Raw genomic sequence first — 14528 nt, 5'->3', positions numbered from 1 at the left:
TGTACTTGCCATACCATAAAATAATTTCCTTGTATTCTATTGGGGACACAGGTCCTATCCCTCTGTTGGGGTTGTCCTGGAGTGGCCTACAGTGTGTGTTTTTTTTTTTTTTGTCCAATCCTACTGTAAGCCATAAGCCCCTTACACACGGACACAGACTTTTTCACAACAAACTTCAAAATGAGCAGGCTTTAAAAAAAATCCGACCGTGTGTACGCTCCATCGGACAAACTTTTTCGGTTCTGCAAAAGTCCTACAGTGCAAAGTCCTATCGTGTGTACAGAAGTCCATCAGACTTTTGTCCAAAGTACAAACGCGTATGCTCAACCAAAATCAACAAACAATAGCAGAAGTTGACCAAAGGGTGGCGGTAAAGAGCAGAAAAAAGCTGAAAAACCACGTGACTTTGGGAAAGTTTGCTGAAAAAGTCATGCCATGTGTATGTATACCAAGTTCACGGCCAACACCCTTCAAACAAAAATCCACAAACGTTTTGAAGGCCAATCGTGTGTATGAGGCTTAAGTTTAATTGGAAGGTCCTTTTGTCCCTCAATGGACTTCAGGAAAAGTGTTTTATGGTGAGTGCAAAAATCCTATTTCAGTACAGGCACTCCTGTTATATAATCAAAGTATATGTAAACTCTAGCTGACCTTCTAGTATGCCAAGTATTTTTGGATCAAAAATAATTGTAATTTTCTTTTCATAAAATACTATGCAGCTTTTAGCCACTCCCTGTCTTGTACTTGCTGCAATGTCGGCTGCACGTCATTGCTCAGGACGGGCCTGGTGATTGTCAGGGGACTATGCTTATGCAGTGCATGTCAGAAAAACTTCAAGCAGCTGCACTATCGAGTGCAATTTTTGACAGGGGGAGGGCACAGAGAAATGCGGCGACTGTGTGCCGTTCAGGGCAGCCAAGCCGATACATTCTCTTTATTCTGCAATCTATTGATAAACTTTTGTACCATTTCATTTTACACTTGTAAAACAAGCACAATTAAATAAATTGCTCAAAATAAATGTTTGTGAACAAGGGGCTGTGTTACAGCTTTTAACCATTTTCATGTTAAATTCAATGTCAAAAGCCTGTTGCCTTATTTTACTGCTCGTGAATGTACATTTAAGTATTCGTGCAGGTTGAGGAATGGAGCAGTTTGCTCCCCAACCTTGGAGCTGAAATGCATTTTTTTGTGAAATACTCCCAGATCCTGCTTTCATCAGGTAAGGTTTGCTTTACATAGAGCGCCATCGTAGGACAACTTATCGCTGAGCCATATGTTGAGAACTGCAGGTCTTTCTAACCAGTGACTTTCTATGCATGAGTATGAACAAAACCTTATGGTTCAGAATAACGATCATTGCTGTGTGCAACATTCAATGAATCCATTTTTAGTTTAATGCTTTGTGGTTTGTCCTCAGATTGATTGTCTTAGCACATTAAACCATCAGAGGCTTTGTGTCCTGTTCAGCAGTTCTTCCGCTCAGTCTAATAATGCACCAAGTGCCTGCGTCAGTCCATGGTAAGTAGTTCTCTATAACTACGCAAGTATAACTACAGACAAAACTTTTTATTTGGAGTGGGGAGAAATTGGAACCCCTGTCAGTTTTAATTGCTTTCCCCTGTTGGGGAGATTTTCCTTTTCAATTTGTCCTGTTGACCATTATCATTGAAATTTGAAAGTTAAAGGGGTTGTAAAGGTACATTCCCCCCCCCCCCTAAATAGCTTCCTTTACCTTGGTGCAGTCTTGAGGGGGCGAGCAGGAGAGTCAGGATGCTCTCTACTTTGCAGATAGAGAAAGGAGCTGTGTGTTAGTGGGCGTCCTGCTCACACCCCCCCCCCCCCCAAGAGGCTTTCTCCACACCAGGGAGAAAGCCTTGCATTACTGTGTGGAGTTGCAGACAAAAGAACAGGAAGTGAAGGATGAGGTAAGTGAAGGAGGACTGCACTAAGGTAAAGGAAGCTATTTAGGGAAATTTTTTTTTACCTTTACAACCCCTTTAAGGGCCTCATGCATGCTAGTTTTTTTTTTTTTCTGCTTCTTGAAGCTAAAACGTGTTCTCGTGTCCATGCACACTACTTGAGGCTATTGGCGTGTTCGTGGATTGTTTTTCCAGCAGAAACTCTCCTAAACGCTACTAATATTGTATTTTAAGCTTTTTCTTTCCTTTTTACTCCAAAAACAATAATACTCCTAAAATGCTACTACAAAAAGTTTTTTGCCAAAGTTTTATTTTTTATTTTTTTTAATCTAGGTTTTTCAGCTTAAAAAAAACACTAGTGTGCATGGAGTCTAAAAGAAAATCCTGTATTTTTGGTTGTCCTAAGAAAAGTAATGGTAAAAAGTAAGGGAGAAAAATCTTCCAATGGGGGCATTAGTTTTGGTGGCCTGGGGGTCCCTAAGGAATTACTTTAATTTGCAGGGATTTCTTCTCACTTCCTCTTTGGCGATGGGACAAGAAATTAAGGAAAATCTCTGCAATAGGATACATATGGTGGAAAGTCACAGGGGTTATAACCCTCCCTTAGACTGGCCATACACTATACAATTTTCCTATTTGATTTACTTTTTATATTTACCTTCAACTATGTGGTTCAAGGGCCTGCCTGATTGCATACAAATTGAAAGTGTCTGTTTGACCTCATATTATATGGTATTGGTAAATCTAAAGGAAAGTGGAACAAGAAATAGTATAGTGTATGACCAGCCCTACTCTACCTAATTTAACTACTCTTTTGTCCTAATTTCTTTTGTTTTAATCAAAGCCGCTTTTAGTCTGCCCCCTTAACTGGATGGCTGTACTTCTAATTTTATGCAGGATTGTCACAATGGAGTTTTATGGTAAAAATGACTTGACGCTGGGTGTGTTCCTGGAGAGATACTGCTTTAGGTGAGATGTCTTATTTCCATTTAATGAAAGAAACTACAGATTTTTTAACATGGCATGCTTGATGTTTTTTTCATGTTTTTTAGGCCTTGAACAGCCTTGTAAAAAAGTGCTTTTTGGGGGGGCTCTTTTTATTTTTTATTTTTTTTACAACCTTTAAACGCCCCTCCATGTTAATTCATGTGTCATGCACACAAGCATTTGAGAGACTTGTGCATCAGAAAAGTTTTAAATGTGAATAATCGCTAGGTGCGCTAAAAAATCTTTTAAATTGCTAGAATAAGTTGTAGTTCTGTCCATTGACATGAAAAATGCCCAGACGCTTGACACGTTTACATGGGTCAAGCTTTTTTTCCGGCCAAAACATTGCTGCCTGGAAGAAGGGCATGTACCAGAGCTGGGCAAATGCCCCGGGGGCCTAAATACTCGACTTGCTAAATCTAGCTTATTTGTTTTTGTGAATATGAGTTTACAAAAATAAGATGAAATTACTTTTTAGAAACTGTCCTGTCCGCATTTTGGTGAATTTGCTCCCAAAAAAAGATGGTCTTGTTCTGGTAATAGAGGAAAATATCTTTGACTATACCAGCATCTACATCTCCTCCTCCACATTGATAGTTATTTCATATTTTCTATAACCCCATATATAAGAAATAAAAATGCAAAGTAGTATTTCCTATAGTTGGCTTGCTTATAACTAGTGACTAATTCGAAATAATACAGCCATGTAGGCTAGAGTGCTCCTCTGTGTTAGAAATTGGCACAGTTTTGAGTATTAAAATTGAATTGCATTCTTTAAAGTTCAACTCCCATAAAAGTAAAAATGCTTCTATGCGGGTGGGGCTGCACCCACACTGCAAGAATGAACTACTTGTTTAGGAGACTGAAGCATTTTACTTGCCTGAACCTCCACTCACTTAGCAGATGGTGTCTCTCCCCCCCCCCCCCCGCCCATGCTATGGTGGTGGACTGTCCCTTGGCATCCTCATGTCAATTGCAGGGCTTTGGACTCTATCAGTCTTGATGGTGTCAAGGACCTTAAACCGCTGGGGTGCAGGGGAGAAGATGCTACCAAGACCAGTCTAGCAGTGCGGTGGAGCCTGCAGGAATGGAGGATCAGGTAAGTGAAGTATTCCCTTAGACCTAAACAAGCACCTGTGCCCAAACTGCAAGGAAGGAATCAAAGAAAAATAAATTAATTGTGGTAAAATAAAAATCCTATAATCTGGCTTTTTGGTAGATAATTTTTCATTTGATTGAATGAATAAGTGAGGTCTAATTCCTTTCTTTCTGTGACATTTGTTCTTGCAGGCCATCCTATCAGTGTCCCAGCGTGTTCTGTGATACCCCCATGGTGCACCACATAAGGCGCTTTGTCCATGGAAATGGTTGTGTACAGATCCTACTTAAGGAACTGGATTCCCCTGTGCCTGGATACCAACACACCATTCTCACTTATTCATGGTGTAAGATTTGTCAACAGGTATACATGACATCCCTTCAACTTGAGATTTATCTCCCAAATTAAATATGCTCAAAATGATGTTAATAAGTATTGCATTGTAACTGTACTGTCTGCCCTCATGTTGTATAGTACAGCGAAAACTGTTGGCGCTTTACCAATCCTGTGTAATAACTCATAACTTTGAACCTAAGCCCCCAAATTAGAGGTGAACAAGCATCCATCATGGTCAATTCTACTTTTTTCAAAATTGGTTCAAAAATATAATATATTTTTTTTAATGCTCTGCTTTACGTGGTTACCTCAGATTCTACCACTGCCTAAGACCCAGGTGTTTTAGCGCTAAAAAAAGCGCCTAAATACCGCCTGAAAAAGCCCTGCCCTGCAGTCTGTGTGAAAGCCTGAGGGCTTTCACACTGGAGCGGTGCACTAGCAGGACCGCTCCAAAAGTCCTGCTAGCAGCATCTTTGGAGAGGTGAAGGAGTGGTTTGTTTACTGCTCCTTCCCATTGAAAGCAATGGGAGACCGCGGTAATACCGCCGGCAATGCGCATTGCCGGCGGTATTAAATGTTTTTTGGCCGCTAGCGGGAGTTAAAACTGCACCGCTAGCGGCCGACTACCGCCGCAATTCCGACCATCAGCCTTAGTTAGCCCTCCCTTGTGGCACTACTCCGGAGCAGATCTTTTGTCTCCATAAGATTTATCTCTTGTTTTTCTTTCTTTCTCATAAAATGTTTCTCATGAAAAACTAAGAAAACAGAGTAGTCTGTTCACAACCACTAAGCTGTTTGCTCTTAATGGACAGACACACACGTTTTTGTTTACTTTTTTGAGGTGATTGTGACACCCATCGCTTTTATGACATTGCTGATAGTCTTATCAGCATAATGGCATTTATTTTTTAGTATTTGTATAACACACTCCTTACTCAGGGCTTTTCAGAGGGTGCATAGAACCCATCACATCTGTCCCTGTCCTTGATGTAGAGCTCACAACCCAAGTACCATATTTGCTCATAACATATATGTTTTGTTCTGCTTCCTGCTTTGCATTGCTTCCTAATGGCTTTTCTTTACTGCTCCTTGCTTACCTAGGATTTGTCTGACACTTCACTTAAAAAAGCGGAAGCACATCAAAACTTTATTTGAATATACATTAAATGTTTTTGTGATTCTTTGCCACCAAGTACATGTACCTTTTTAATGATATTCCCTGAATTAAACCTGCAAGCAGCTGCTGAGGAGTTTGCTTATTTACACTGCTATACTTATACTTTATATATATATATATATATATATATATATATATATATATATATATATATATATATATATATATATATATATATATATATATATATATATATATATATATATATATATATATATATATATATATATATATAAATTAAAAAAATTTCCTTGTAAACAAAACCCTTATCTTGGAAAGTGGCGCTCTTCAAAAGTGTTTGTGCGGAATTTTCAGTAATATGAGTGGCACGTCCAGTTCTTAATGCAGAACCCTTTACTTGGTTTTAATGGAGTGCTGTTAAACTATACTAATATACTTGGTCAATAGATGTGAGTTTTTAGATTCATGGTTATTGCAATTAAACCTATATTTGTTTAAAATGTTATTGTGCTAGTGCCTTAAGTACACAGCCTTAAAGGTCCCAATTTTACTGGGAATGTTTTATTTCAATTTGGATTCACTATGATGTTTTGGGGTGTGGCATCACACTTTCATTCCTTGACCGGCTTCCTAAATAATTTACCCTTAATGCATATCTACACACCCAATTCTATGCAAGCCTGTGGTAGTTGATTTCAATCTAGGTTCCAATACTACCAAATTACCTTTTCATTTATTCTCTAACTCGCAGGCAGTACTAGTTCTGGACAGTAAATAGAAATGTATTTAGCCTGTAGTGATTTGACTGCACAAGAATTAGTTTGCAGTGTGAAAGATATGCAATGACAGCTATCGTCACAGGAAGCTAGGACAGGTGCTTAGCTTAATTATTTTACTGTACAATGTCTGCATATGGATTTGATTTGCCACAAGTTCTGGCCTAATTTGGTCATATGCTCTTTTCTTAGGTAACACCAGTTGTGCCTTTATCCAATGAATCCTGGTCTATGTCATTCGCAAAGTATTTGGAGCTCCGATTTTATGGTAACCAGTATACTCGTAGAGCCAATGCTGAACCTTGTGGACACTCCATACACCACAACTACCATCAGTATTTCTCGTATAACCAGATGGTTGCTTCATTCAGGTAAGAAACCATTTCATACATCTTCAAGCATCTGTGGAACTGAACAAATCTGCACTAAGTTGTAAACTGGTCAGTTACCCGCAACTTGTCATTGTTTGCAAGGTGTCACAATAAACTAATGCTGTATTGCATTATAGCTGGTCCCTTTTGGGTCCAAATTCTCTGCTTCATAGGAAATAGCCCCTTTTTAATCTACCAGTGTAGCTCTATTATCTGGTTAGGTAATTTTTTTTTTTTTTACTCCTGGTTCACCTGACGAAAGGTAGGAGACCAAGTCTCCACATAAGTGGCACAGTGAGACTTTACTGGGGTATCTGTGTGGCAGTGCCCTTAACCTGCTTTTGCTTTTTGTAATGCAAGTGCCCCTTCCCCCTCCTCCCTCCTGAGATAACTGTCACCAGGTAGAGTCTCACCAACTCGCATCCTTGATAATATTTAGTGCTTGAATATCTGTTTAAGGATTTATTGTATTGAGAAGGTAGAATACTCCAAAGCATAGCACCTACTGCTTCTCAGACAGTCCCTGGATGGAGCAGTGCTCAGACTTCCTATGCACACAGCAGGCTAAACTAGCTCCAGCAATGGTTCATTTGTTTGCTATGTATCAGTTCAAGTCTGTAGCAATCGGACTGTTTTTTTTTTTTTTGTGTATACTCCCTAGCTAAAATTGCATTTTGTTCCCTTTTACGTATGTTATACAGCACAGTGCTTGTGCTGTCATTTGGCCCCCTGTAACACCTGAAATGCCTGGCTGAGCCTGCCTGGCTATACCCTCCCCCTTTAAACTAAACACTGTATATTATGGCTGCTGAGCCTTGACACCATGGTCAGTTTATGTGCCTCAGTCATCTGCAGCCCTGTTCTGTCCTCTCCTCTGTGCGCCTGTGTCTTCCTCCCCCCTCCCCTTCCTGCCTGTCGACTTGTACCAGGTCTGCCCCCACTTCCCCTTCCTGCTGATATAACTTATTGTTGCTATAATCCCCTCTGTTGTAATAAATGCTGTGACCCACTGTATGTGTGTTCTAAAAAATCCACCAATAAATACCTTATTTTATTGTGTCGCTCGGCTTGCGTTAGCGGGGGGTTTTTCGGCTCTGCCTACTGGAGAGGAGAGAAATGGCTGGTCATGTGACCACCAATCTGCGCTATAAAATTAGGTATTTATCGTCAGATTTTATTAGAAAATGCATACTGTGGGGCACAGTATTTATTATAACAGACAGGATTGTAGTAACAACAATAAGTGGGTTAACTACTAGGGTTGTCCCGATACCACTTTTTTTAGGACCGAGTACAAGTACCGATACTTTTTTTCATGTACTCGCCGATATCGAATACTGATACTTTTTTTTAAATGCAGCCACGTGTCCCTAAATTCAGCCATGTCCCTAAATTCAGCCATGTCCCCATCAGCAGTGTCCGCATAGTAACTAGATGTCGGCAGCGGCGGGGGGAGGGGGATTGACTTGCCTTTGTCCAAGGCGGCAGCAGCTCTCCTCTCCCCCATACGAGGACTGCTCTGCTCCGCCCCCTCTCCACCCCCTCTCCACCCGCACTCGGAAAAAAAGAAAAAAGTATTCTATTCAGGCATCGGGAGTATTTGCGCGAGTGCAAGTACTAGCGCAAATACTCGCTATCGGTCCCGATACCGATACTAGTATCGGTATCGGGACAACCCTATTAACTACCACTTTAATTTGAGTCAAACTGCTTTTCTACCAGCCCTACATAGAAGGGGCTCTCAGGGCCTGGGTTCCTGGCCAGCACCTTGGGCAAACCCTAAAAAGCTTGCAGGCACAAGCTCAGGCAAAAGATTTTTCCCAGTATGTTATAAGCAGATCCAGCCCATTGATGACAACCTTCTTCGGGACTGGCCAACTTGCATCCAAACTGATGTGGCCCTTCTTGCACTTCTGACAGTCTAATCAAATTATGTAAGATAGAAAACTCAAGCGCACAGCACCTTTTCTTCAGACTTTTATTGACATTTTAATACAGTTCTGTTTATGTAGTATTGCGATGTGGTGGGTTGCATTGCATTCTGCTTTGCTGAAAAAAAGTCCTAGGAATACATCCCTATATCACTATAATAACCAATAGTAAGGCAAGAAATCTTACCAGGCCTCTGTTTTCTGATATTTATTAGATCACCTATAGGCTTATTCTTTCTGCTCAAGAGCGTTAAAGAACAGAAACCCATTTTTTACCTGTTTAAGATTTAAAGTGAATTGATTGGTACCTTAGTGGGCCCACCTACCAGTGCTGATGCTGATTGAAATAAGTATTACAAAAACGCCTGGCAATTTTTCACAAAGATCATAGTCTGTGAATGCCAGCTTGCATAAGGTAAACACTAACAATCTACTTTTGGCAAAAAATACTTGTTAAAATACTGCCAGAAGTCTTGTGAGCGGTTCACAGTGCAGCAGCAAGCACAAGAATTTATCGGTGAGCATTTCTCCCAGTTCTTATTGTACTACACAACACCGCACCCCATGTTATGGAGAGGCGTTATGTAGTCCTGATAAACTCCCTGTCCGAGTGACCATAAATGCGCTTGATCACCCTACAACACGAAGTGTACTACTGGTAGGATCCCCTGGGGAAAACCCTAAAGAATGCAGCCTTTAAAATTTGAAGGATTGGTCTGCTCCAAAATGCCCCCCTTTTTTTGGGGGGGGGGGGGGGGTTAGCTACACTGTAACATACTGTATGTAGTGAATTGGACAGGGGTTCAAAAGAATTTAACCTATAATTTTTGTATATCTGTTCTATTATCTAGATGTTTTAGCATTTTTTTTTAATTTGTTTCTTTGTTTAGTTACTCTTTTATTAGATTGCTTGAAGTTTGTGTGCCAATGCCGAAAATCTATATCAAACGGCATACTCCTTCAAAAGTTTTCCTTCTACAGGATTTCAAAGACTTTTCTCAAAAGTAAGTATTTTTGCTCTTCATACATTTAAAGAGAGGGTATTTGCTGTGGAATGTCATAGAAGCACTGTTTCAGAAAAACACTTTGTGAGGCCCTAGTTTTAACCCTTAAACTCCTTTCACACTGGGGCTGCCTGTGTGTTAGTGCTAAAGCGACGTTAGTATTTAGTGGTGCTTTGGCGCTGTTTAAAGCAGTGCTTTTCAGCTGCTAGCGGGGCACTATTATCCCGCACTAGAGGTTGAAGGGGATAAAAATGACCGTGTTGCGCTTCCGAATCCCTTTTCAGGCACTTCGGAAGTGCTGCCCATTCATTGCAATGGGCAGGGGCGTTTTGTGAGTGCTGTATAAAGCGCTCATACACCGCCCAAAAGATGCTGCTTGCAGGACTTTTTCTAGCATCCCGCAAGCGCACCGCCCCAGTGTGAAAGCACTCAGGCTTTCACATTCAGGCAACATGGGATGCAGTTTTCAGGCGAGTTACTGGTGCATCGTGTTTTTTATTTTATTTATTTTTTCCATTGCGGCAAAGGGAGCCACCCTGTAAATGAAGATTTATATTTACCCCTCTGGTAGCTGGTGCACTAAACCTTTGCGTTTTTGAAGAGCCGCTGACACCTCTGGGTGTGCGAAATAGCATTTCCTCTTAAGGGAGCTGTGGTTCTGTGTCCTATAGTAACCTAAAGGCCAATGGCCGAACCAAAGGCAAGAGTTTGAATGCTTTATTTTTATTTCCCTTATCGTCTTTCAGGACAGCACCTTGAGAGCGTGGCTCCACCCACTTGACAGGAAGCACACCTCCACCAAAGTTCTTAAAAGGGAGGCTCCTTCCACTTATCGGTCTTTGTGTTTCCTCCGGCGGGAACACGTGGGGGTTAGGAGCTCTCTAGGTACTACCTGAGAGGTCATATGTCCCTACTCCCACCTGTTTTTCTTACCTCAGAGAGTCTGTTCCTCCCATTCACTGGATAGAGAGTGCCTTGTGCATGGGCTCCTTCTCCCTCATCGGTGCTCAGTGGAGCCAGAAACTGCTCTGGGATACTGCTCCTCGGCAAGGTAGACGGCACGACAATTTTTTTTCCGGTCCGGGCAGCTGAACGCCACCGCCGCCATCGTGGAAAGGTCAGTCAGGCGGCTTCCCCCGGAAGTGAGGTAACCGGAAGGGGGCGGCATCCTACGAGCGGGCGCAGAGCATGGACGTAATTTCCACCAGGGAGTGCTGAGGGAGGAGGGAGGAACAGGTCTGGTGCCTTGTTAGCCACCAGCATCACGTTGCGGCCTCAACATGGACGCAGGATCCGCAGCGAGTGGAACAGGCACTGGCACCAGCAAGGCCCAGGTAAGGGGTAGACTGAGGTTCTACCCTCATTTTCTATGGGGTCTCTCTAGCTCTCTTCTCCCTTAGGGGGGGTTTGAGTCTTTTTTTCCCCACTGGTGGCGGGGGCCTGTTTGGGCACATGAGTGTAGTGGATCTCTTTATGTGCACCTGTGGTGAGCATCTTGATTGGTTTTCAGACTGACTCAAAAGGATGGTTTGTCTTTTTTCTTTTTTTTTTCCTTTTTTTTCATTTCCCTTATGGCAGGCCAAGAGCTCTGATCCTGGGAATAAAAAGAAATGTCCTTCATGCAAGTCTAAACTACCTGAAGGCTGAAAAAAAGCTTTGTCAGACATGTATTGACTCATTAGTGAAGGAGGAAGCGTCTGCCGCTTGCAGCGACATAATCGCATCTGTTAAAGAATTGGATGCTACTATTCAGTCCTTTAAGTCCTCACTCACGAAACCATCCAGACGGACTTCTACCTCACAATCCTCACAAGACTCACTGTTAGTCCCGGTAGTGGAGGCAGAAGAGAGTCCTCTGAACCAGGAAGGTCCTTCCCCCTCACATTCTCAAGAATCAGATGAGCTAAAAAATATGGCTTCAAAATATAAATTGTCTTTGGAACAAGTTGATGGCCTCCTAAAAGCTATTCATGCAACTTTAGGATTAGAGGAGGAACGTAAAGAATTATCTTTATCTTTACACGACAGGATGCATGCAGGACTCAGTGAGCCCAAGATACGTACCTTTCCAGTCCATACAGTAATTTCTGAAGTGATCAAGAAAGAATGGACTGATCCTGAAAATAAACCTTTCTTTGCTAAGGCACACAAGAAAAGGTTTCCTTTTGACGAAGACCCAGCAAGTCTCAAGATCTTCAGATCTAGCATTTGAGGACATGTGGATTCTGAAAGACCCCATGGATAAGAGGATGGATCAGAAATTAAAGAGGGCTTGGCAATCTATCATAGGCAACCTTAAGCCAGCAATGGCGACTACTTGCGTCTCCAGAAATATGGAGTATTGGTTGAACCAGCTTAAGGATCATATAATAGCTGATTCTCCAAAGCAAGAAATCCTAGACTCCTTTTCAACCCTGTCAGCAGCTATAGCCTATCAGAATGACGGCAAGATCCGCGGCCCTTACTAATTCAGTTAGGAGGGCGCTGTGGTTAAAAAACATGGCCGGGGGACACTGCATCTAAAAACAAGCTGTGTTGAGTACCCTTCCAAGGGGATTTATTGTTTGGCCCCAATTTAGATGCAGTGCTCGACAGAACTGCAGACAAGATGAAATCTTTTCCTGTCGAGAATAAAAATCAGACAGGGAAAAAAAAATTTTGTCCTCAAAGGGCTCAAGAACAAAACAAGCCTCAAGAGAGGAAGGAAGATTGGTCAGGGCAAAAGGAAAAGGGCAAAGGTAATGTTCTTTTCCATCCTCCTGTGGCAACCAGCAAAACACAATGACAACCGGTTGCAGGTGGGGGGAAGACTTCATAGTTTTCTCACTTTCTGGGCAAGCTTGGGGTTTGTAACTCAAGTACCACAGGGGGAGCTTTATCAGGGGTTTTATTCCCACGTATTCATAATAAAAAAGCCGTCCAGAAGTTTCAGACTTATTCTCAACCTGAAGCTGCTGAACAGATCAGTCCTATCCAAAAATTCTGTATGGACTCAATCTTCATGGTCAAAAATCTTTTCACAAAGGAGTGCTTTATGGCAGTGGTCATCAACCCTGCCCTACAGGGCCTACTAACAGGCCAGGTTTGCAAGATAACTGAAATACATCACAGGTGATATCATTTGCTGCTCAGTGATTGCAGTATTCTAGACTGCATCTCCCCATGGTAATACAAAAACCTGGCCTGTTAGTGGGCCCTGTAGGGCAGGGTTGATGACCACTGCTTTATGGCATCAATCAACCTGCGAGATGCCTATCTGCATAGCCCCCTCAATCCCAAAAATGTCTAAGATTGGCGATAAACATGGGAAAAGAGGTTGTGCACCTCCAATTCAAAGCCCTCCCCTCGGCTCCGAGAATATTTACAAAGGTCATGGCAGAGGCCCTCGCTCCTCTTCGCTTTCAGGTGGTAGCAGTAATTCCATACCTGGATGACCTGCTCTTCTTTGCCCCCTCCGGGGAGAAATTTTTGGAGAATCTCCGGAAGAGCTCGCAGTCATATAGAGGCGTTGGGCTGGATCATAAATATGGAAAAATCAAATTTCAACCCAACCCAAGAGGCACAATTTTCTGGGGTATCAGATAAGCTCAGTGGAGCAAATAATTTTTCTCCCAGAAGACAAAAAACTAAAGATACTAAGGGTCATAGCCTCCTTACAGACAAATCAAGAGCTATCAGTCAGACAAGTAATGTCAGCTCTGGGAACCCTTACCTCATCTATGCCAGCGGTGCAGTGGGCAAGGCTTCACTTCAGACCTTTTCAGAGTTTCCTCCTGAAAATATGGGATCACAGGACAGAATCTCTGGAGGCAAAGGTAAAAATCCCCACCAAAGTAAAACGATCACTTTGGTGGTGGAGAAATCGGACAAACCTGTCAATAGGCCTGTTATGGTTGTTTCCAATTGAAAAGGTGGTAACGACAGATGCCAGCCTATGGGGATGGGGGGCGCACCTGGGTCAAAACTACGCTCAGGGTGTTTGGTCCCGGTCAGAGGCAGAAAAGTCCTCCAATTGGAGAGAGCTAAGGGCCACTGCCATGCCCTGTTTAAGTAGGCTACGGTAGTGGCATTGTCCGAGAAGACCTAAACATGGGCACCTTGAAGGTCTGCGGAGAAGGCTACCAAAGCCAAGGCCACTGCCTTGGCTTTGGTAGCCTTCTCCGCAGACCTTCAAGGTGCCCATGTTCAGGTCTTCTCGGACAATGCCACTACCGTAGCCTACTTAAACAGGCAAGGAGGCACAAGAAGTAAGTCATTTCAGCTCCTCGCCTCAGACATCCTAAACTGGGCAGAAAATCATTTGCTGTCCTTATCAGCGGTCCACCTCAAAGGCACTTTAAATATAGTGGCAGATTTTCTAAGCAGAAGACGTATTCAGGAAGCAGAATGGACCCTGAATCCAGAAGTCTTCACAATGATCATCTGGGCCTGGGGCCAACCACAAATAGACCCTTTTGTGTCAGAAGAAAATACGCAACTTCTGGTCTCTTTCTCCATTCACATAAACGACAGTTCCCAGGGAACAGATGCGTTAATACAGCCTTGGAACTTCCAGCTGGATTATGCCTTTCCTCCATTTCAATTAATTCCATTGGTACTGAGGAAGATTCAAAGGGAGAAGGTGGAAGTAATTCTAATTACTCCATTTTGGCCAAAAAGGGCTTGGTTTACCACCATTCTTCAAATGTCAGGCCGGCCTGGCGGCTGCCTCTCCGGCAGGACTTACTTCTACAGGGTCCAATATACCATCCTGAGGTTACCGGTCTGAGCCTCACGGCATGGTATCTGAGAGGCAGTTATTGAGACAATAAGGTCTGTCTTGACCACTTGTGACTACCTTGCTTTCCAGTAGAAAGTTAGTTACCAGAAGGATCTATGCTAAATACTGGAAGGTCTACAACTCCTGGTGTCACTCATCAAATAGAGTGGTGTTAAATCTAGTGTCAATTCTGGAATTCCTTCAG

At 42.5% G+C, this 14528-nt stretch overlaps 1 protein-coding gene across 3 annotated transcripts in view; it reads left to right on the top strand.

The window, feature by feature from the left end:
* The window catches only part of LOC120943775 (1-phosphatidylinositol 3-phosphate 5-kinase-like), a 139020-nt gene that overhangs the window by 110256 nt on the left and 14236 nt on the right, over positions 1–14528 (top strand). For all 3 annotated transcript variants that reach the window (XM_040357320.1, XM_040357321.1, XM_040357319.1), the window contains 5 exons: positions 1421–1521; positions 2820–2891; positions 4200–4371; positions 6451–6629; positions 9451–9564. In XM_040357320.1, the coding sequence (XP_040213254.1) occupies positions 1421–1521; positions 2820–2891; positions 4200–4371; positions 6451–6629; positions 9451–9564 (638 nt within the window). The remainder of the gene's footprint in view (positions 1–1420; positions 1522–2819; positions 2892–4199; positions 4372–6450; positions 6630–9450; positions 9565–14528) is intronic.

The sequence above is a fragment of the Rana temporaria genome, chromosome 6 (genome assembly GCF_905171775.1).
Source record: "Rana temporaria chromosome 6, aRanTem1.1, whole genome shotgun sequence".
NCBI classification, from domain to species: domain Eukaryota; kingdom Metazoa; phylum Chordata; class Amphibia; order Anura; family Ranidae; genus Rana; species Rana temporaria.
Note: the sequence above shows the minus strand (reverse complement) of the source record. Positions and strands in the feature narration are given on the sequence as shown.